Here is a 24,436-nt window from a genome sequence, read left to right on the forward strand (position 1 = left end):
CAAATATTTGGGTGCAACATCCATTCTCAGCAGCTGCGTATGAAATTGTGTACATAGATTTACTATTGTCTCAGTCTGCAGTGTTACATAGCAATTTAATGGCACTTTGAGTGTTTTTTTTTTACTGTTGCTTTAGGCTTAGTCTACATGGACGTTTATCCCAGCGTTTAACCTGAGGCTTTAAAGCCCTCGTTTGAAAGTGCCATGCATTCCAATGGGCTAATCTACACCAGGACTTACCTTGAGGCATGTTTATGAGTCTTATCTATAACATGTGGTTAACGCTGGAAAATGTCCAAAAATGCAGGTAAATGTGTGTAAACGCTATTTCAATAGTCCATGTAGACCCAGCCTTACTGATATTATTTTACACTTCATGCAGTTATGAAAAGCACATGTGAAATTACAGAAAAGCACATCCTCTAGGCTGGATTCACATCTTTGCATGTGTTGATGCATTTTCATTTGAAAACAGTGGAAACTGTAATAAAACATGGTTAGATAGATGCGCTTACACAGATGCACATTGAAATGCTTTTCTACACATTGCAATGCATTTCTACGCATTGTCATATGTCTATGATCAAGCATGGGTTTTTTTTATTAGAAAACGCATTAAGAAAAATATAAAAGTGGGACGCTATACATGTGTGTGACTTATTTCTGTACTGGAGATGCAGAGCAATAAATGAAAAATATAATGTCCACATAAAAATGCATGTGATTTTTATTGGATTGCTTACAATGCAATGCACAATACTTCTCAAGATGAAAACTTCTTTCAGCTACATATACATGCTGGATAATTTTCATTAGAAACAAGCAATTATCCAAATATGGTAAGATAATCGATCATTAAAAATCGTCCAGCGATAATGAAGGATGATTCATAATCATTCTCGGATTCCACGAACAATCCATTTTGATGGGTTGTTTGGCTTTTTTATCCGTTTTCACATGCAATTGTGCACACAACTGTGCACGCAAAGCTATGTACACACGCTAGAAAAATGTTGCTGGAGACAAATGGTTTGTAATTGAGCAAAAATCTAGCATGTGTACATCAGTAACACCCCCCCCCCCCCCTAAATGCCATGGCAGGTTGCTAATGCCCGAACTATGGGTTTTCATATGGTGGAGGACACAAAGTGAGCATACCACTTGTACTGATTGTTTCCAGTGACAGAAATCTGACGTATGTGGTTTATACAATAATTATTGCATTGGTGTCTTACGTTTATCATGGGTTGTTAGTATGCCATTATCTGTAATGCTGCTTCATTTTGGTTCATTTTGAACCAGTTATTTAGTATGTGTACCTAGCTTTGCGCAGAGAAAACACCAAACCTGAGAAGGTCAGGTGTCACCATTCCACTCTTCTGCCTCCAGAAGCTGTGCAGCAGCCATCAGTCTTTATCCAAAGCACCCTTCCCCCTTCTCCTACAAAACAAAAGCCACCAATATGCCCACGAGCAGCTGCCTGGCGACTGCCCTCCACACTCCCATTCACATGGTAATGAGTTGTCCGGATCCCTCCGCTTGCACAAAAAGTTTGCTGAAGTTTCAGAGGAAGTAGTCCCTCCTCCTCTTGTTGGCGGAAGCAGACAGCGCGCAGCGCGTACACTGCCTGTACCGCACAGCTGCCGAGCTCGGCATTCTCTCGGAGATCCCTGGACGAGAGAGCGGAGGGATCTGTGGCGGATACATTGGCACAAGTGTCGGATGAGCGGACTCTGATCGCGTGTTGGATTATCGGTGTATTGTTGGGGATTGGGGACCTTTCTGGACACCGTGTGCACCTATGTCACCCTAATGCAGCCAGGACGAGGAATGGGTCACGTTGTGTTATTGGTGCTTTTGCTGCTGTCATTGACTATCCACACACAAGGTATGGCTATGGGAAAATCATCCCATCACTTCTGTCCCATCTGCAGCCTAACCCAAGAGCTAGCAATCAGATGCTCACATGTTGAGTGGGTTTAAGGCTGGATCTTGGTTGGGTAACTGTGAAAATTGTAAAAAACCGAGTTGAGAATCAGCAAGTTTAGAAATCTTTTGTATTTTATTCGTGAACACGTTTCTGGTATTTGATACACTTTATTAAGTGGTAAAATAATGTGTATGACTGGGTATGGGGGCAAGTACAATCTTCACTATCCTAGTTTTACAATTATTTTCAGGAAAACATCTATGCAGACCTAAAACAGGGCGTCTATCCCTATTTATTGTACAGCGCTGCATAATATGTTGGAGCCTTAGAATTACAGTTTAATAATACTAATCTGGTCTGCTGGGATCTTCTTCCAAGTAACTACTACCCAATCAATACTCGTATGGACATGGCAAAATGCTTTCTCCTGGATTCTAAAACTTTTCTAAACTTCCATTTCTGTGTGCTGCGTCTCGTGCCACAAGCGTGACTTACTGTCTGAGATGTCGTGGAAAGTACATCATTTATAGGGTGGTTTGTGGTTGTGCTGTGTGCTGCTTTCGTTGTCTTTCCCGTATGTAGCTGACAAAGTCTATGAAACAGAGACTATGGGGTTGTCTGCAAACCTACAGAGTGCAGAGGTGTAACAGTGATATCTAGGGGCCAAGCATGGATCGAGTTCTTTTGGAACCCTAAGTTCCATCATTTATTGAGATCATTCTGTACAAGGATGGGGATTATGTACACAGTTATTGAAAGATTAATATATATTTTAAAAATGCAAGTTTGGTTGAAATTTCAACGGGATGCATGTTTCTATATCTTATAAATGTCAGTGTAAGATCCATGCACCTGACTTTATATACCCCCTGCGCCTGACGCAGCCAGGGACTGGAGAAAACTTCCTTTGTAATGGAGGAGACATCAGAAAACAAAGTTTTTCAAATGGTGCTGGAGTCCATAAAATGTAAGATTGCTGATGATTCAGCTGACTGTTGCCTTAGGTCAGGAATTGGGTGAGCTGATTCTTCAGGTTAGGGGTGGACTGTGTGCACATAGTGTATATACTACAGGAGCAGGGGTCTGTCCAGGGGTTTACAGGGACACGTGTGTCCATAAGGTACACAAAACATGGCAGGTGTCTCCTACACCCTTACCAGTGACATACATCTGTCTCTGATTTATTCATTCAAAGTTATGTTTGATTTCTCACTGCTCAGTCGGATATTATCATGCCATCAGTAGCAAAGGCTTACTGTGTCCAAATCTTTAATACTGATTTTTTTTTTCATAGGCTATATATGTTATTTTATGAGTAATCTGCTTTAGAACTGCAAGTGTATACATAGCTGCTTGGCCCTTACATGACATGCATAGACTTGATAATTCAGTCTGGTGTGATGTCTTTATGTGAGCAGGTGCAGTTGTCCATTTCTTGTTGACTTAAAATCTTGAAATATTGACTTGTTCTGCATGTGTTTATTAGTTTTGTCAACAATAAAAAGCCACTCTTGAGTCCTTATTTATATCTACTGTAGTATTTAGAGTTGGCATTGTGCTGAGGTTTACAACCACTTGCCCTGCAGCACCTCCACCCCCTTCTGAATTAACCCTTAGGGTTCTTGGAATTGTAGTTCTCCAAAGCAGTGTTGGATAAGATAACATTTCTCCATATTGCGTTCTAGAATTGGTTAATCCTTGCACTAACTTTAGTAATGGACTAGAATCTAATTTACATTTTTTTTTGCAGCCATGCAAGGGGTGATATTTAGTTTGTGGAACTCTTTCTAAGGGTGTACAGCACATAGAATTATGTTTGCATTTTGAAATATGACGCATGGCTAATACTGTGGTCTTGGCCTCTGTAATGTACTTGTTGATCACCCATTACAAATATACTGGTGTTTTTGACAAAAGGTAGCCCTGAGGCTCAGGAACCAGGACATAAAAGAAAGTTAGCATGGAATTTTTTTGATTATTTGCCATTAGCTGCGTATTATGTCAAAGCCATGGAAAAAGTGTAAGAATAGTGTGTGAATGCAGCAGGGGCATTAGAATATAAATAAACTCTTCTAGTTCAAAAACTGATGAATGTATCAGGGTTTTCTTTCCACTTTTACAGATGACATACATCAGAGCTATTTAAAGTCAATTTTTATATATATTTTTTTGGGAACACTGATTACCACCTCTTTAGCATTGTTCTCCACATATTTGCGGCTTCTGAAAAAGGCAGCCAATCCAGTATTATTCTGAATGACATCTAGTGTCCTATAGCCCACTTTCTGTAAGCCCAGGACAGGTCCCCACAAAGGAACTTTATCAGATGGCCTGAATGTCTCAATATTCTCTGTGCAGGGGTGCAGAATATTACAGCAACATTTAAACTGGCTGCATTTTGACATCAGTAGTAAAGGTAAAGATTATCTCTTGCTGTTTTGGGACAGATGACTAATTCTTCATATGACTTGTCTGTATTACAACATGAAAGCATAAACTGGGAGAGCATTGGTTTTCCTGTCTGCCTCCACCAAATGCGTTTCCTGTACTGTCTCTTCTGACCTACAGTGAGACAAGGGGACAGTGCTACTTCTGCTTTCTTTCTGGTGATAAAGAAAAAGCCTTCCAGACCCCTGTGCTGGCGTTTTTAGGGTTTTTGCTTTTAATGATGGTAACAAAACCGAAATCCAGAACATACTCATTACCTCATTATGAGCAGAAAGCGCCCAAGTTTTGCTGACTTTTATCTTTAGACAACCTGCAGCGCATTTACTTGCCATCCACCCAGTGCAACTCATTCTTTCTTTAATATTATATATTGTTGCAGTGTTGTCCCTATCACTTGATGCAAAAAGTTTGCAGTTTAAGTGATATTGGCTAAGTTGGGTAAATAAAGATTTAAACTTAGATTCCTTTCTCGGGCTTTAGCGTAGCAAAGGGTTCCTGTACTCATCCCAAAAGGTTCCATCTAATAACTGAAATTTTTGTGTGGGTGTACCTAATTGTCTGTAATTTGTAATTGAACGGCTCCCCTAGTGGTCGGATCACAAGTTTTAAAGGCTTCAAGGTGAGAAGTGGGGGCAAAGTACTATATCTCATGTTCAAGTTTTTCCATAAACCCCTTCTTTGCAATACTTTAATACTCCTTAATAATAATAAAAATAAAACATTTGGTAAACTCGTGGACTTTTGCAGGCCACATTTGTCTGGTGTTTGTTGTAGCATTGTAGGCCATCCAACCCTAAGCATAGTGGAGAGAGCATATTTTTATTCCCATCAAGCAGAACACGGGTTAATCAAGCAATTTTTTAGCAGTTGGAGGAATTTCAGACTGGTTCTAGTAACAACAGACTTGCTACAAGTGTTGTGTAAAGTGTAAACAGCACACAAACAATGTAAAAAAAAACACTAGGTAAGTCCCGCTAGCTGAAAGGACTGTTGTTTTAGAGGCAGATTACGCCCTATTTAGGGTGGAGAAGAAGGATTTTCTCCAAGGGCTGAGTTGGGATTTGTTGGGCAGGCGGCAGACATGCCTTCCTTCCTCTGTTTCAGTGAAATCATGATAGTGATGAGTTTCCTTCATCAGGTTTTGTTACCCTGTTCAAGCATGTTCATTTATGGGACTTCAAAGAGGAGGCACAGGTTGGGTTTGAAAGGGATCCTGTTTAAACCTTACTAATGTGGTTCTAGTGTGGAATTCATACAGCATAGGAGGGTGCCATTGTCCACTCTAAGCAGTGCCAGTTCAGGGCAGACTTACTGCCTGTAATGACTGTCACTTTCATCAATAGTGGGTGCAAAAGCTGACATCTTTTGCCTATAAAAGTAGTGATAATGTAAGAATGTACACTGGCTTTCCAAAGCATCAAAAGTCTAAAACATTAATCAGAGATTTTTTTTTTTACCCTATTGGAAATCTTCCATTTACTGTTTTAGTATGATAGAGACAGAGAGGTAAATTATATGTTGAAGGCTGAATTTGTTGCAGTTTTACATCCTCCATGTAATACCTAGCTTGCTGCCACGTCTGCTGGGGTTCTCCACTGTGTCCTACCACAATGTCCCTCAGAAGAGCTTACAATCCAATGTCCATAACAGTCTAGGCCCAATTAAGTGGAAATGTTTTACCTATCATTATGTTTTTGGGATGTGAGAGAGAAACTGGTGTGCTTGGAGGAAACCCACACAAACTCCATGCAGAAGGTATCCTGGCTGAGACCTGACCCTAGACCCTTTCAACAAGAGAGAAGCGAAATGAAGAATCTGCACCTTCCTTCCCTTTTTATCTGTTCCTGAAATCTGCAAGTGTGCAAAAACCAACTGTGTTTCCTTTTTTTCCAAGTTGAACTGTAGATGGTTAGCTGGTGTTTCAGAATGAGTAGCTGACCTTGTACACACATTCTCATGTCAAATTATACACCACTTTCAAAAAGTTCAAGCAGAAACAACTTTGTTGGAAGCATATACATATTGGTTAGAAATTGATTATCATGCAACATTATCAGTCTACTATTTTAACTTTGTATTAACAAATGTCACAAAAACATTTTGGGTTAAATATTGGCATATCAACTAACTCCAAAAGTATAAAGGTGCGTACACACTTCCAATTTTTATCGTTCCAATCGAACGATGAACGATCGATTGGGCAAAAAATCGTTCGTAAAAAAGTAACCAACGACGCCGACGAACGAGGAAACTCGTTGGAAACGAACGACCGGACCGGCGGATCGGATTGGACGACGATCGTTGAACATCTTTCGTGCGTACGGTCGTTCGTTGATCGTCCATGTTCAGAGCATGCGTAATGAACGAACGTTCGTTCACTTTCCTGTCGTGCACATAGTTCCTCTATCGCTTAAACGATCGTATCTATTGTGTGTACAATATCTACGAACGATCGTGTCGTTATCTCTATGTGCAGGATCGGTGCTATACGATCGTTCGTATATATCGTGCAGGATCGTTCGTCGTTCGTTTTCCAACGATAATAATTGGAAGTGTGTACGTAGCTTAAATGTTTAGCTTTCAGCTGAAGTCTCTACATTTTGTAATGTAAGATCAGTTGAAGTGGTCTGGGCACATGAACATAGTCTGGATGGCTGTCAGCCTGTTTATTAATTTTGTCATTTTACTTGACTTGTTTTGCTTTTTTTATTGGAGCCAAGCTGACCTGTACTTTTTAATAATAATATTAAAGCTTCTGTATTAACAACATTATTCAATGACATAATATGTCTGCCAGCCAGTAAAGTTTGTGGTGGGATTTAGTCTTGCCCAAGCTCCTTCTGTGATTCCACCCCCCCACCTTCCCCAGAAATCAGACATAGGCAGCAGTGTGTTCACATAGCAGGGGGTCATTACACCACCCCTTCTCCCAGTGGCAGGTATTAAGTGACAGAGGAGGTGGACGTGGATGCTTGCCCTTCGCTGAACAATAAGGTGAAGAGGTGTGTTTCACAGTTCACAATGACTAGCTCTGATTCCTCTCTTTTGTTTGTATTGAAGAATGGGACTCGCTGTGCAGCTGTTACATTTTCTCAGGAGTAGCCTAAAACAAAATGGGGGGTGGTTGCTCGTGCCCTGCCCCCTCCCCCAGCTCCTGTAATGGGCACTTTAGAACAGATTGTCAAGGCAGCCCAGAGATAGTGCTTACCTTCTAAAAGTGGACAGACATTTACACAATCTAAACTTTTTTTTTTTTTAATTTTTTGTACATGTTCATGTGCATGTTCATTTAATTATACATCTAGGTAGAACAGAACAGCCCCCAGCCCTTGATTGTTATTACCATATCATAGGGCATGCGCAAGTCTGTAGGTAGCACTAAACTGGCCACATACAGATTTTTGGATTTGACTGACCAAAATGAAATTCTAGCTGCTGTGTTGAATGTACGGGTCAAACCAGGGTCACACTTAACAGTTGGTGATATTGGCAAATAAAAACCTAATCAGTGGCCAACCTAATAAAAGGGAATGAACAAAAACTGTAGGCCAGATAAGCGCCAGTCCTCAAGAACCGTGTGGTAGGTCTATTTATTGCTTTTTGTAGCCTAAAGCTGAATATACACGTGCAATTTTTGTAAGATCCTTTCCAACGACAAAGGACTACACGATGCATGAACGAGTGCTGTACATACAGCACCGTTCTGCTCTATGGACAGGGGAGGGGGAGAGCGACGGAGCGGCACCCTGCTGTGCGCTCTCCCCCTTCCCTTGCATTAGGATCGCTCGTCGTTCATCGTTCGTGGATCTGCCAGGACGGATCCACGGACGATGAACGACACCGACTATACACACGCCAGATTCTCGCCCGATATCTGGCCGATGCCGATTATCGGGCGAGAAAAATCTGACGTGTTAGTCAGAAGCTTTAGTTACTTATAGGATATCCATACTTAAGACAGTGTTGTTTAGTGTCTAGCTGAGATGGCCTTTTCCTTTGCATATGGTGCAGTTTTATTAACTTGTGCAAAGCAAGGCATGGAACATGATAACAACTGGATCACTCATTATTAGGACAAGAAGTGACAACAGTCCTTACATTTGTTGACTAGGCATTGTCAAATCCAAGCAAAGACTATTTGGAGTAGATATTAATTTACATTTTTTTGTCACGTTATTGTATGTCTGTTCATTTCCTATAGCTTGTTGTTGAACTACAAGTATTTTGTGCCAACATTTTAAAGACCAGAAGGGTCACTTATCAATTGTCTGCCTGGCCCCTGCAGTACTACAGTTAGGACGTTCTGTAAATATAACTTATTCTTCAGCAGTTTTGTTGCTCTATTATATTTAGATTACTCATCTTTGCCGCAGACTATTTGATCATTTGCACACTTACCAGCAGTGGTCTCGCACAAAAAAAATAAAAATTTCATTTAAGAAATTAATTTTGTGGGGTTGACAGCTGTAAACTGTAAAACTGTAATTGGCGGTGTTGCTAAATTGGTTAGAAAGGCAGTGTAGACTTTGGGAGCTAACATCTGTTAGGAAATTACCAGGATGAATTATCAGGACAGTTAACAGGAAAGGCTTAAAAAGATGTACAAATGTTCATGGTGGCAAACCAAAATATAGTTGCAAGTGTCACTCACTTCCTCTTCTTTTCATCTGTGTGTTTTCAGGAAGTAATTTTCACTTGGCACATTAGTGAGAAACTTGAGGTGATAAAATCTACTTTAGTTAACTAGTCCACCTACACCTGAGCTTTTAGAGTCCTGAAACCTAATGCAAATTTGGCAAAGTTGTGTTCACACCTTGGACCATTGCCTAGAGTGGTCCTCCTTAAATTCCACCCAGCACATGACCAAGCTGCGGATTAACCATTGTGTAATAATAATAAAAATATTTCCAGGTGACATTTTTCGTTTTAATGACAAAATTTCTAATCCAGTTCCTGAACAGTAGCTGCCATGTTTGGCTGATGATCTTAAACCGCTCACCATTAGATTGAGATAAAAAAAAACATAAAATAATGAATGAATCATATAATATTGAAAAATGAATCAGTTGAACTAAATTTGTTTTAGGCATGGTGATTAGAGAACACATGACCATGAGCCGTTGAAAACTGAAATGTTTACTTGGCAAAATGTTTCTAAATAATATAGGATTTTTTTTCTTCTGTCTTTCAGGTTTAAGGTGCACACAGCCTGGTGAAACTTGCTTGAACAATGGAAAGTGTGACTCCAGTGGAACAGAATGCAGGTTGGTGAAAGTTTTTTTTATCATGTGGCTGTTGAGCAGTTTTGGTGGTGGTTCAAAAAAAAACAAAACAGGGTTGGCTATTTCTAGGTAAGCAGTACTGTTTTTCCCTTTGCTTTTTTTTGCAAGATTGGGGAAGATGATTGCTTAATCGTAATGAAGGAAAGTGTATGAGAAATGTTGGGACATTGTCTACTGGCATACTTGTTCCATCTGTCCATAGGTCTGGTATCCACATTTCTTAACATTCAAAAAACACCCTATATGTGTTGCCTAGTTGAATGAATGGTGACCACATTCTCAAGTAGACCTCCACCATGTCCTTGGAAAAATCTGCATGTATGACTAGATATTGTAGTTTGCATATTTTGTAAGTAATCTGAGCTGGGGGGAGGGGGGCTTCCTTGAAGTTTCCTGTGGTTTTGGCAGCTTGCCTCCCTGCCTGTCCTATCCAACAATAGTAAGTTATTCAGGGCTATGAGGAGCTAGGTATACAGAGCCCGGCACCTCTTTTGTGTGCACTTAATGAATTCAGGCAGCATGTTCTTTTTTTCCTTTAACACTCCTGCTTCAAGGACGCTGTAAATCTTGCCTCCTTTCATTGAAAGAGCGACAGCTGGGGTTTGGTGAAAATTTGGCCTCTATTGTTTGGCAAAACAGATTAACGCTGTGACCAATCATGGGGATATCCCAGAATGCAATGCTGCCAACATATATAACCTTCTTGTAGGTTTTCTTAAAACATCTGACCTACCAGTGGTTAAAAATATTTAGTTCTCAGGGAAATTTGTATTTTATTTGTATTGTAATTTGCATTTGAATTTTTGTTTTTTAAAGACTCTTAACAAGGCTTAGAGTTTCAGGATTGTACCACTGTGTAGCTATATTTACAATATTAGGTGTACTTACAGCAAAAGATAGCGGCAAAAAGCATTTAGGATTTTTCTGTTTTTAGTTCAGAGAACACAATGTTAATGAGCATTTGTTGGTTAGTTGTGGAAGCAATCCAGCACACTGAAAAATGTAAAAGGCTATTAATGTTTAAAATTTTATCTATAAATAAACTAAATGGCCCAGACAAGGTTTTTTTTTTTTTTTTCGGGCTGTGTTTGGAATGTTAAAAGTAGCTTACTCTTAGGCTATATACATCTCCCTCATACACGGGAGGAAAACCTTATTGTGCCTTCGACCAGAATTAACCATTTTTGCATAATTTCAATTTATCAACTCAGTAGGAACTGGCACCAATGTCTCCATTGGCCTTCAGCAGCTTCTCCAACTTCATTGACTGCATTTTGAGCACAATGGCCAACCTACAAAATCACTGCTGTTTCTGGAACTTTGGGAAGTCTCTTTAGTTTTGTTAATTAGTTGGTTGGCCAACACTCTGAATGGGCTTCTAGTATTAGAAAGAAAATTGAAAATATGATGAAAACAGGCAGCAGGAGGCTGGGACAGCTGTACCCAAATGAGCCAATTTTGCCCCACCTTGAGGCTTTTTATTTTTTGTGTACTTTTGACTGTAGTTTTTTGCTAGAAGCCAGATAAGCCAGGCAGCCACAACAGGGCAAGCTGCACAAAATAAAACCAATACAAAATGAGCATGTGCCCCTGTAATCTGCAGACAGATGGTTCCTGGCTCCCTAGAGGCCCATGAATTACACAACTGTTCTGATTCATGTTTTCTTAGGAGTCCTCGCAAGTGTACCACTACGCAAGACTAATGCTAGCTAGCCAAGCAGTTTTTCTTTCAGTAATTTTTTTTCCCAAGGGGCTGCTGGGGAAAAATAAAGTGTAATCACCCTATGTTCCTGCATATCACAAAAATTCTCCCTGGAAGCTGTCTCTTTAACGGGAGACTAGTGACATTAATTGCACCAATTAAACAAGTGTATCATTTGTTAATGTTGAGTAGATGATGGGGATCATGAGGAGAAGGGTCTCGGCAGAGGATAAAAGAATATTTCTTGCAATCTGAGTTATCAGGACAGAAGGTATCCCTCTTTGATTTCGAATTTTGGCATCTCCGTCATCGCAGAGCCAGGCTCTGATAAGAGGCAGAGCTGATAGTGTGGCATCTGAGCTGGGCTGGATAAAACATACCACGCTGGCCAGTAGCCATAGCTCCAGTTTACCTGTTGCAATCTGGTTTGGCCACAAAGGCTCCATTATTTTCACAGCAAATCCAATTAGAAAGTCAAGTGAAACACATACTAGACTTGGGAATGAAGATTCCTGCTTCGCCATTACTGCAGAATCTGCTAGACAGACTTTATTAGGTGGAAAAAAAACTCCTGCCTCTTTTGTGCATTTCCAAAAAAATTATCTTAACAGAAGTGCAATTTAGCACTGTCCATCTGTCTTTTCATTACTAGATGTAGCAGATGTTTGAACAGTCCAATCCTTTATTGTTTGACTGCTGCTGTCTAAAATGATGGTATAATATAGCCTTATATACCCCCACCCCCATCCCATGGCTCTATGACTCTTAATGGGAATGTTTGGCTGTTTATACTTTCACAGAACAGACCCATGATATATTTTCATCCCCAAGTTTAGACACGTGCACTTTTAGGTCCATATAAGGAAAAGGGTGCAGAAAGCTTTTTATCAGACATTTTAGGCTTAAAGCCTAAGTTGTTTATATTTTTCCTTCCCTGGTGCCTCCTTTGCTGTTTCTTCAACATACTATTGAAATTATTTAAAAAAAAAAAAAAACTTTTGTTTTTATGACATACCTTATTTTTATAGTCAGTGATGTCTTTACTATGTCTTTGTGCAATTTAAGTAACTCATGTCTGGCAGATGTGATTGGTGCCCTATCTGACTTGCTCCAGATTCTAATGCACACTGTAAGGATGACTGTGTACAGTGAAATCAAAGTAAGCAATTTTGGTAGTAGGGGTGAGTGTGTTCCACTGTGAAAGGCTGCTTAACTAAATCCATGTAACTGGCCTATTCGCATACCAGCGCGCGGCACCGTCATCACAATAAAAACTTTCTTTAATTAGAAGTGAATCCCTTTTTGCCTGGGAAAGTAGTTGATTTAATATGCTGATACTTGTAGTTCGCCTGAGTTGTGAAAAGTTCCCCCGTGGTTGGTATAGAATGTTAGGACTTAATGTTTGACAGGCTCAGATGAAGTATCAAAATGCCTATTTGTGCAGAGTGTCATTCATGGACTTCAGTGACATAAGCCAGCCCAACCCTGCAGTCTGTAGAAGTTTAACGGTTGGGAAAGAAGTGGTATTTTTCACGGGCCATAGGTTACTAATGGTTTGTTCAGTGACTCAAGCAAGCCAATTGCCCCTGGGGCATCGCAGGCTGCAAAGGAAAGTAGCTAATGTTTTAGTGTAAGCTACTTATTAATGGCCTCATGCATTTAAAGTGTCTCGTAGAGTGGTTAATGGCACACTTTATTTTCATGTTTTGTGTTCCACAGGTGTTGGAATGTGTGCATCAAACCTATACATCCATTTGTATATGGTACTTTGATGGTCAAGTGAGATTGCAGAAATGTTGCCATCATATCTTTAGGGAACCTGTTTTGGTGGAAATATGGGGGCTGCCATGGTTGAGCTCTTTATGAAAATACTAGCTGCATGGCTGGCCCTGTTACTTTGATTAGAAATAAGCATACAGTGTAGAAAAGTAACTAGAATGCTTATTCTGTTAGAAATATAAATGTAAAGTAATTATTCTGTTGGATTTGACTAAGAACCAGGAAAAAAGCATTTTTAGAAGTAGAATCAGCCCTGACAGCAACCATATTTCCTAAAAAGAGGTAAAAAATAAATGAAAAGAAAAAAACATTTTTCAGCACTATGTTGTTGTAAGTTACTCTGACTTCCGTGACCCAGCTGATCTTTTGGAATTACCTGTGGCATGGTAGGAAATAGAATATGGACTGTTGTGGACACCTCTCCAGAAATGCAAGTTTCCTGGTTCTCTGCAGCTTTAAGCTGCATACACACTTGCAATTTTTGTCGTTGGAAAGGATCTTTCACGATCCTTTCCAACGACAAGGGAGTGCACGATGCATGAACGGTGCTGTACATACAGCACCGTTCATGCTCTATGGAGAGGGGAGGGGGAGAGCGACGGAGCGGCACCCTGCTGCGCGCTCTCCCCTTCCCTTTCATTAGGATCGGCTGTCGTCCATCGTCCGTGGATCCGGCAGGTCGGTCGTCCGGACGATGGACGACACCGACTGTACACACAGCAGATTTTCGCCCGATAATTGGCCGATGCCGATTATCGGGCGATAAAAATCTGACGCGACTTTATTCTTTTAAAGATTCCAATGCAGAATAAGCCTGTAGATCAAAAGCAGGACTTCAGCGCAGAATCAAATGATTCATCAAGGCAACAGCATTTTTATAGGGAGACATTCCCTAAAATACTCAAATTTAAATCTGCTGACCTCAAACAGGTGGCTGGGTGTATATCTTGTGAATTTTTTTTTTTTCCAAAGCAAACCTGTCCCACAGAAATGTGTATGCAATCACTTCTGAACTCTCTGAAATGCTATTTCCATGATTTCTTTACTAATCTGGTGTTTTTCTGGTCCAGATCAACCATCGGGATGTGGAATGAAGACTTTTCTGATTTGTGCAGCCAGCTTGCCTTAGCGTAAAGCTGGTGACTTGATATATAACAGCTAACACTCAGAAGTAGATTGGCCAGCTTGTATTGTTCATTGATATGTCTGTGGAGGCTGAAAAAATTGTTTTATAGCCTGCCTGGCATCAAACAGTTCTCTCCAGAAATGTTTGTTGCCTGGTTCTCTGCATCTTTATTCTTTTTGAGATTTCAATGAGAATAAGCTTGTTGATTGAAGAAGTCAGAGCAAAGCCAGGACTCTGGGGCAGAAGCAAATGATCCATCAAGACAATAGCATTTTTATACACATTCCCTAAAATGTTTAAAAGTTAAATCTGCTGAGTTTAAACTGGTGGCTGGGTGTATATCTCATTTTCTTCCTCAGGCTGATGATGTTCTGAAATGTGGGATGACGTAGCCTGTGGACAATGTTTAGTAATGTGTATCTAATACATCATGTTACTTTAAGTCTTTTTTCTTACTTTGTCTTCCATTTTTTCTGTATAATGTTAATAACTGAGGGCTCCCTGCAGCAGTTATCTCTCTGCTCTGTGTCCCAGGAGTCAGGGAAAGAATGTGATCTCATAAATTCAGTGTACATTCCCATCTATTGTCTGTGACTAAGTACTCAAACCTTGTTGATGCTGACCTGACTGTGGGTCGATATGCTGAATTCCAAGGTCTTCATCCATCATTCCCATCTCCTGGGTCAAGGACCAAAAGGAATTTCCCTAAGGCTGAGGCCTATTCCCTCAACAAGCGAGTGTCTTTGGCAGGCCCTTTCATGTCGAGCTGTGGTTGCCCTGGTGCCATTGCAATTGGGCATGACAGAAATGTCGTGTGTCTTGATGTGAAGCAGATGACTTCTGTACATTCTTAAAAGTAGAACTGATGTGGGAAGGGAGTTCTTACCCTGTTCATTGGGACTTCCAAGCAGAAAGGCTTTCCTGAGTTTCATCTTTGCTGTGAAAACCTTCATCTGTTTATGGTTAATATGGTTACCCAAATTTAAAATCCACCTGCTAAAGTTTCTCCTCCTGTTTACCTGAGAGTTTTGGGTGTTCTGGCTTTACTGTTTCATTCTCCAATAATCCTGGAGGAAGGTTGAGAAGCCCTCATAATGGCCACAGCAGATGTTAATACCCAGATGTGATATGTGAACCCTAAAGTAGTAATGGCCAAACTTTTTTTTTTGTCTCCAAAAAAATCAGTAATTTTTATAACTTACTAGCTGATTACCTGGCGTTGCCTTGGTATTTATTTATTGCAATCTTATACAGGAAAATGAATCAAATAAAGCTTTAGTGTTAAGCAAAAGGCACACTGCCACTGAGCATTACATACACACATGCAAATATACCTCTGATATATACCACAGCGCTGTACAAAGATCAGCTGTGCACTCACATGAGTCTTAGTCATATGTCTAGCAAGTTTGGTTGAAATGTGTCGATGCGTTTACGAGTGATGACATACACACATACATCCAAATATAGCTCTGACATATAGCACAGCACTGTACAAAGATCAACGGTGCACTCACATGAGTCTCAGTCATATGTATAGCAAGTTTGGTAAATTGTCTCCATGCGTTTTCGAGTGATGGTGGAACATGGAAACATACATCCAATTTTATCATCCATAGTGAACATGCAAAGGTTGAGGTTACAGAATTTATGTGGAATCAGCCATCCCCCTGATTACATTTTACAGAGTCTCTTGTTGCTTCATGAGTATTTATTGTTGGCAGTAACCTGTAATTTTTAGACACATTAGCAGTAATATTCAGTCCCTTGGGCTTCCCACTTATGTTAGCCTAAGTAAACCAGCCTAACCACTAGATGCTCCCCTCCAGGTGGACGTTTTGGGCAAAAGATCCCAAGACTTGCTGTTGATTGGTAACAAGGAAAGACACTTTGTTATTTTGTTGGTTAAACGAAGAGCCTGTGGTTTTATGGAAGGAGGTGTTCCAAGAAGGCACTTTACAAAAACTATGCAGAACTGCGGTCACATCTGCAGAATTTTGTCCCACAATGCTCTGACAGATGTAAGGCAGTGATACGCTGTGAGAAAGGTAACCAAGGTGGTTGGCTCTTCTGAAGATGTTTAAACTAGTTAGCCTAAAGCATACCGCTGACAAATACAAATATTGCTTCGATTGGACAAGTGCCAGTGGCTCTAGGAGTCATTATTTTTGCATAGCACATGGCTGCTTTTAGGTTTCCTGGAAGCATGTACCAAATGAAATACAATACATATACAATAAATCAACTTTATTAAATTAATTTGTTCAGATCTGTTAAAACTGTGTTTAAAAATGTACTTCTTTTCTCTGAATAAGTGCTCATTCTAGGATCCTCTTGGTCATCCTTTATATTAGGTTAATATTACGTTGTAAAAAAACATGTCTCTTCTAAAGTCTTGTTTTGTGGTAGCTGTACTAGGAAGTGTGATAAGGCTTCATTTTTACTGCAGACGCCCCATAACTTGAGACAATTAAAAGCCTCTTTTAGGACACTTGGTAGTGTTTTTTCTGTAATATGATTTGTGTCCTCTAAGAATTGTAATATTGGCTGACACCTGGACAATGTGCTTCATAAACTGGTCTAGGTGTTGGGGTTTTTTGTACCCTCTTGTCTTTCTCTGTACTGTCAATAGCACCTGGAAGCATTTATAGTGAAGGCAAGCTCTTGAATACTTTAAAAGTAATCTCAAAGACAAAGGAGGGGAAGCTAATTAAAGTCATGACCCCTTACTTTTTAATGCTCTTTTCCCACGGTTAATATTACTTGCAGTGTAACACGTTAGAGGAAGTGGGATGCCATAGGACAATGATAAAATGGGCTCCTAAGGAACTTTAAGGAGGTTGATTCAAAGGGAAATCTGACGCACTTATGAAAAGAGGAAAGGTCTCTCAGGGCCTCTCCATAAGCCTCTGCCGATTTTAGCATGAGACCTTTGGATAGATACTGTTTTATTTCTGAAATTGGCTGAATATTGTTGGTACATGAATAGAAATTACCACCTATTATCCTAGGCAAATAGAATGTTAAACTTCCCATACCTATACATTGGTGTGCTTTCCAAAATGGCAACCTCTAAAGGAGGTGGCAGTAGCTCTTTGTTCATCAAGGTGTAGATGTTCACTTACAAATGTGTGCTAATAAGGCTGCCTATGAGTAAGTTTGATATGTGGATCAACTTCTTTGGGACTCGTTTATTGTCTTGTCAGGTCTTATGTCCTATAATATGATCTTTGTTATAGCTGCTGTATAATTAAAGTATATCAGCACTTTAAAAGGCAGCACAGTTCCATCTCTGCTGTAATTATCCCACAATGCCTCAAGGCCCACGACAGACCTCATCCCAATGCAAATATGGTCCGGACTGCTTATTGTCAGTATTGATTACTGTGTGTTTCTAAAGGCTTTTTCTGGCATTGTAGCCTTTAGGATGGCAGATGGCAGCTTAGCAAAGAAGGAATTTTATAGGCAGCGTCTAAAGGTCACCAAGAAGCATCTGCCATTCCATAGTGAAGAGTTAGGAAACATTTTTGAGCGGGCTGATCAGTCTCATTAGTAGCTTCCAATTTATAGTATTCATGAAGTTGAGTCGACTTGCAGCAGACTACTTTCGTGACACTCAGAAATTTACCATTTTGTATTTATCACCTTCTACTCTGGTACATTGCTGAAGTTTTTTGGAACTACTTTGTTTCTGTTTGTTACTTTGTTTCTGAGAATGTGTTAAAATGTTAAACATTAATATAAATACTTTTAGAAATACACAAAATACCAAGACTACAGCTGTCTTTTCAAAATATGAAAACAATTTGGTTGAAAGATTTTTTAAAGAAAAATAGGAATTGGCTCCAAGCTATTGTTCTGGATTTTTCTGGTGCAAGTCGAGGCTGGTTGCAATGGGTTTATTCTTCAGTATAGAGGCTACACATGTTTTTTTCAGCAGACATAATCAAAGTTCTAATTTAATGGGGCAAAGAGTATTGCAAAGCAACAGACACAATGAACTTTTATTTTTCCATTTCTCATTAAAGCTGCTCAGTAAAAGTAATTTTTAAGCCTAGGAGAAGAATTCTGCAGACCCTGGCAATGGTATGCAACTGTATTCGCAGGCACATATGAGTGCTCCTGTCTATGTATTTAGCGTGTCTATGAAACATTAGGTATTATGCCTACACATTTCACAGCCTCTTGCCCCAAGCTGAAGCCCAACTAATATATTCTGTTTTTGGAAGGACAGGACTATTTTTACTCTAATTAGGTGATCATTGGAATAGAAGAAAATAAATCGTTCCAGCTTATGAAATTTATTATGCAGCAGAGAAATCTGTTTTACTGTGTTTGATTTTTTTTTTTTGCTGGTGGAAGAATGGGTCACAGGGAGGCAAGAGGTTTTAGTATGATCCTTCCTACTACTTTGTTTATGCACTATGCTGGTGCAGCCCCACATCTTTAGTACTGTTTTATATATTTTGCAAACAATAATGATTAGCTGTAAATTTCCCAATAGACCCAAATATCTTTAACAGCCCCTTGGGGATGTCTGGTGCAGATTGATCCAATCAAATGAAGACTGCACAGTGAATGTTATACCTTTTGGCTACTCCGGGGCTGTCCATAAATAGAGACCTAAGATTAGGTATAGTGGGAGGTTGCAATGCTATTTCCAATATTTCTTTACTAATCTTGTGGTTTGAGTTTTGTTTTCTGATTCGTGTTAATCATTGAGATGTGGAATGAAGATTGTTTCTGATTTTAGCAGCCAGCTTGCCCCAGTGTAAAGCAGGACACAGCTAACACTTTCAGAAGTAACTTGGTCAGCTTGTATTGTTAATTGATATGTCTGTGGAGGCTGAGAAAAGTGTTTTATAGATTGTTTTTCAGCATCTAATGCAGAGTGCCATTATTTGGGCTAATTAAATATTCCCACAGCCATCTGCCTGGCATCAAACACTTCTCATGCCCATGTTTGGGGCTGTTCTCAAAAAAATATTTCAACAGATCAAAGAAAGAATTCAAGGTCCTAACAGGGTGGTATCTTGGCCTATATTGATTTGCTAAGAATACAATATATTCCGCACATGTCGGCACAACACATTCCTGACAGAAAAAATCTGTGTTTTATATCAGTTGTACATGGGTCCCTGTATTCTGCATGGGTTTATATCTCTTTTAGCCAAGGAATCCATGTTTTAAGGGAAATGTCAGGGTCTAAATTAGGAATTATCCTGTTTGTCTGTTGTTTCCTGTTTTATTTGTATATTTTTGAGAAGACTGCAGATTAGTCTGACAAACAAAAATGTCTTTGTTTCTTTTGACAGTTTGGATTTTAAAATGATTTATTTTGCTCCTTGGTAAAATTAGAACTTTGAAACTTGTGCCATTCTTGGCGTCACTGAGCTCGTCTTGTGCCATTCACAAGACAAGTCATATGTTATGTTATGTCTTTGGGGTGTGTTGGTCTGGTCTGCACGTCAATGGAGTGTGAATGACTCACATGCTTAAAAAAGTGGAGGCTCCGGAGAAATTGCTATACTGTACATTATACATAACTGTATCATAACTTGGAAAATCTTAACAAATTATATGCCAGCTTTATTTGAAAACTTCTTTCCCCAGATCTATTCTATGGTAATAAGTAAAAAATAATTCAGGGCATTCTTTTTGTCTTGAAGAATCACTTTCTGTCCTGGAGACATGACATGACGTAAGCAAGATGAAATCTCTATTAAAGGAAATTCCCTTTTCCTTCAGTTACTGTTTCTTACTGTTAAAAAAATCAGTGCGTTTATCAGCCTATCTTGTGGTATGGTGCATGTAGCCAGGTAATATTTTGCTCTATGGCAGTAAATATTAGAATGTAGGTAGTTGTATGTTTAGCAATTCATGCCATTTTTTTTAAAGTATCTTGTTTATCATGTGCTTTAGTCGCCAAAGAAAATAAGTAGAAAGTAAAACACTTGATCACTCTTATGATCCAAAAAGTTTATGAAATGGTTGCAGCCATTGGGTGATTAGAAATGTGTGCCAAGGCATAAGCCACCTTGTGCCCTGAGGCTTTATGATGGCATACTGCCCTGGAGCATTTAACAAAATACTGTTTTTAATTAAAAATGGCTGTCCTGGACCTTATCCCAGCCAGTGAGAAAAAGACTTCCTATTCAACTGCACATTGAGGTGCTTGGCCAGACAGTTGGACAGCCGACAGAATATCCGAATATTGGCAGTGGAAATGCTGTCCTTGGAAGTGGACAGCACATTGACATGGGTGAGAGTGTAGGCACAGGAGGTGGCTGGCAACATTTTATTACTTGCACGCCACAGCAAAAGTTCTGAAAGCGAGGACTTAGCTCATGAATGGACACTTCAGAGGTTGACATGCCATCACTGGCGCTCGGGTTGGAACAAAGACTTTTCTCATGAAAGAGCAGGTCCCCTCAGACGCCCGGTGCATTCTTTTCTGGGAGCAGTAAAAAACAGCCACCCAGAAGCCCCCAAACCCCCAAATCTAACCTCCTCTTTCGAAGTAGGTCATCACTGATTGGGCACTAAGCACGAGGGGCAGCTGTGCGCCTCATTAATATGCACACCTGCTCTCTCTCTGGCCCTTTTGTAAAGAACGGCAGATGCCCCGATTAATTCTTTGCTTTCTTTTCACTCTTTCTCTGGCCGGATAATGCATTCTCATTAACTCAAAATGTCTCTGATACCCAACAAATTCTCTCACAATCTCTTAACAAAGCAACCCTGAGCAGACTAAATTGCAGGGAGTTTATTCCCCCTTTTCCTTAGAAATAGCATTGCATCCATACTTTTTACAATTTAGCTATAAAACTGCATCTGTACATTTGTGTGCCATTTTTATCAATATTTTCTGCAATAAAATTCAGAGATAATATAATATTTGTTTTCAGTGTCTTACTTTCTGCTATACTAGAGATGTATTTAGTGAATTTAAAGCCAAAATGCCTTTTCTGTTCATAGGGTAATGAATGATTCTGTTTGTGTCTCATCAAGGTAGTTTCTTCTTACTGCATATCCAGATACACAACCGGAAACAATAGAGGATCTCTCTGATGTAAGAGGAAGTCCTCTTTTGGAAAGTTGATTGCACAGGGGCAGTGGCAAATGGCCCCCTCCATACTACTTTACAGGCAAATTTACAGCTTGTAGGGATAAAGAGCCACCTTAGCTCTAAAAGGTTGCATCTTGTGTGTTCCACAAGTCATGTGGAAAAGGTTTGGGGACAAATGAAGCACAAACGTACTAAAAGTTCCACCCTCCAAACTACTGCTCTAAGCAGATGGCTTAGTTGTCACCGTGATCCACTTCATGGGCTGATAAAGACAAGATTTGCCCTCAGATGTCAGCCTCCTCCTTTTTCCTTGTGTTTTTTTCCCATCTTTGTGAGTTTCTGCTGGAGCCCATTGGAGACTCCAATAAACATTCACCAGGCTGACTTGCTTACTTTGGTCGTGACACACCAAATGGTTAAGTCCATTTGGTTCAGGACAGCAGATGGTCCCTAAAATGTGTATAATATCCTTTTTTCCCCTTTGTTACAGCCAAATTGCCTTCCCTTATACTTTTATATCAGGTGACCTATTAAAAACAATGTCTGTTGGCGAATAAGTGCTGTAACTCCTGCTGTAAGTTAGACCAATTTTTCAGGAATAAGTTTAGAAATTCTTATGTTCTGGAATCTGTATCAGCCAACACGAAATTTATACAAGCACATCATGAATTTCACATTCTGCGTAAATAAATGTATGAAAGGTTTTCTTAATTGTTTGGTTACTGATGATCTTTACTTCCAGGGTAGACAAATTGAAACTTTTTCCCCCTGATCAAATAGAATATTACATTTTTTTTTACAGGTTTTTAGCTTTGACTTTTAACATGAAAACTAGAATTTCCCTACACCTACCTGACTTTCCATGTCATAGCCCCCAAATCTTAGCAGTTATCTCTCTTAATCTTAGTGGTTTGGTCTCTAAAGGTCATAGAGGCACCACTGGGACATTACCATTAATTGTTTGAGTGTGGGATGTCTTTGTTTTGTTTGGTTTTGACTTTGTTGACTTTTCATTTTTTGGAAGCTTTGCAAGCGCTCATACGGACAAGAGTCAGTTGGGCATCTTGTGGGGGCAGCACGCTCCCAGAAAATCTCCCTTTAATGTGATAATTTATGAGGCCGTCTTTTTGTGCGCAGTGTTCTTGAAACAGGTGGTAATATCACGTCACACTTCTTTACCCCCTCCATGCCGATTTGAGAGGCTATTTCATGCTTTTTTTAGTCTGAGCTCTGAAATTACATTACAGGATTAGCAGCTGTAAGCATTCACAAGTGTCCTAAAAGATGCACTAAACCCAGAATTTACATCTTGCAAAACCAATTCTTGCCCCCCGTTTAACTGGAGGAAGTAAATCATGCTTACATTAAAAAATATAAAAAGCTTCCATTGATGTAATAAACTTTACGTAAATGAGATCTGGTAAATGCATGGTCACCGCTCAACTGCAATGTTAAAAATGCACTGCAGAACAATATAAAAGTTAGGTACCGCTGTGCAGATCCTAAATATATCCTAATTATTTTATCAAAGCTCCTGCAAACGGGGGGAGGGAGTCATCTTCTAAATCGGACACCCAGAATAATTTTGCTTGTGTGCTGGTTTGATTTTTAGTTGTCAGTGGGAGATGTTGGGATGTTTCTCATCAGAGATTTTCCTAAACATAATAAATATTGAATGTCTAATTATCTTGCTTCTTGCATCTTCTTCCTTAGGTGCACCAGTTCCTTTATTGGAGAGCGATGCCAATTCCCCAATCCATGCTCCAGTAGTCCTTGCCTGAATGGAGGGAGCTGCCAGGCTGAAGTCCGAGGTGGCATTTCCCAGTTCACCTGCACTTGCCCTCTAGGATACCAAGATGCACGCTGCCTTACCCGCAAGGACAATGCATGCCTCAGCAGCCCTTGTCGCAATGGTGGAACCTGCGAGCTGGTCATAAATGAGAAGAATTATAGGTGCAGATGCCCTCCAGGTTGGACAGGTATGAAGAAAACAGAAAAATTGTTCATACAAATTCCTTGCCTTTGGTTCAATGTAGTAAGAAATTGGGTTGGTTTTAAATAAGGGATAAGAAATTGGGTTGTTTTTAAATAAGGGATATAAAGTGAGTGGGAGAGAGTCAAAATCTGTAAAAATTTGGACGATAAGCCCAACACATGCATGGATAGCAATTGGACCAGAGAAAAGCTGTAACCCTTCTTCACCCTAAAAATCTAAAAGTAGGGTTAGGGTTATTTTTTCCTCCTCATTCTGTTTTTTTAATTGTGTGCTCACATTTTAGGAGACACTTGCCAACAGGCTGACGCATGTGCTTCAAACCCTTGTGGCAACGGTGGAACTTGTGTCCCATTCGACTCACAGTACGTGTGCAAATGCCTGGAAGGTTTTCATGGAGAGACTTGCAAGCAGGACGTCAATGAATGCAAACAGAATCCATGCAAAAATGGTGGAACCTGTATTAATGGCTTTGGATCTTTCTCTTGTCTGTGCAAGAGTCGTTTTACTGGCAATTTCTGTGAGAACCCATATGTGCCATGCAACCCATCACCATGCCAAAACGGGGGCACCTGCCGCCAAATCGACGACACTTCCTATGAATGTACTTGCTTGCCTGGTAGGAATCTCCGCTCAGAAATATTTTTTTTTAAATTTCATAATACAATTGCTCCAAAAGTTTTATTGTTCTGTTGTTTTGGATGTTTATAGTACTCAGCCAAGATTGCAAAGGTTTTATATTGCAGGGATCCAGCACTTCTAATATACATAGTCATATAGTCATACAAATAAACCCATCCTTAACAAAATTTCTAAAGCTTGAATTCAGGGTTCAGCAGAAAGGGTTTTTTTTTTATTGGGTAAATCTCTGAAAGTTGAAACAGATAGAACTAAAATCTGAATAACTTGAAAGCTAAACATATGTATGACTTCCAGAAAAAAGCACTTAGAATGGTATTTGGGCCTTTTATGAGTCTGATCTGGGTTTAAACTCTTAGATTATGCTTGTGTTTGCAACAGGAAGCAAGTTGTTTATTCAAGACAACAATTACTTGCTACCTTTCTCTACAATAGGAGGATATGCCGTTTTACTTTGAACTTTTGCCC

At 39.7% G+C, this 24,436-nt stretch overlaps 1 protein-coding gene across 1 annotated transcript in view; it reads left to right on the forward strand.

Annotated features, from left to right (window-relative positions):
- The first annotated feature begins 1,626 nt into the window (after window positions 1–1,626).
- NOTCH1 (notch receptor 1) overlaps window positions 1,627–24,436 on the forward strand; it is a 50,729-nt gene continuing 27,919 nt past the window's right edge. The window contains exons 1-4 of the mRNA XM_072431191.1: window positions 1,627–1,888; window positions 9,570–9,642; window positions 23,050–23,315; window positions 23,616–23,948. Of these exons, the coding sequence (XP_072287292.1) occupies window positions 1,813–1,888; window positions 9,570–9,642; window positions 23,050–23,315; window positions 23,616–23,948 (748 nt within the window). The 5' untranslated portion in view covers window positions 1,627–1,812. The remainder of the gene's footprint in view (window positions 1,889–9,569; window positions 9,643–23,049; window positions 23,316–23,615; window positions 23,949–24,436) is intronic.

This window comes from Pyxicephalus adspersus, chromosome Z (genome assembly GCF_032062135.1).
Source record: "Pyxicephalus adspersus chromosome Z, UCB_Pads_2.0, whole genome shotgun sequence".
Taxonomy (NCBI): domain Eukaryota; kingdom Metazoa; phylum Chordata; class Amphibia; order Anura; family Pyxicephalidae; genus Pyxicephalus; species Pyxicephalus adspersus.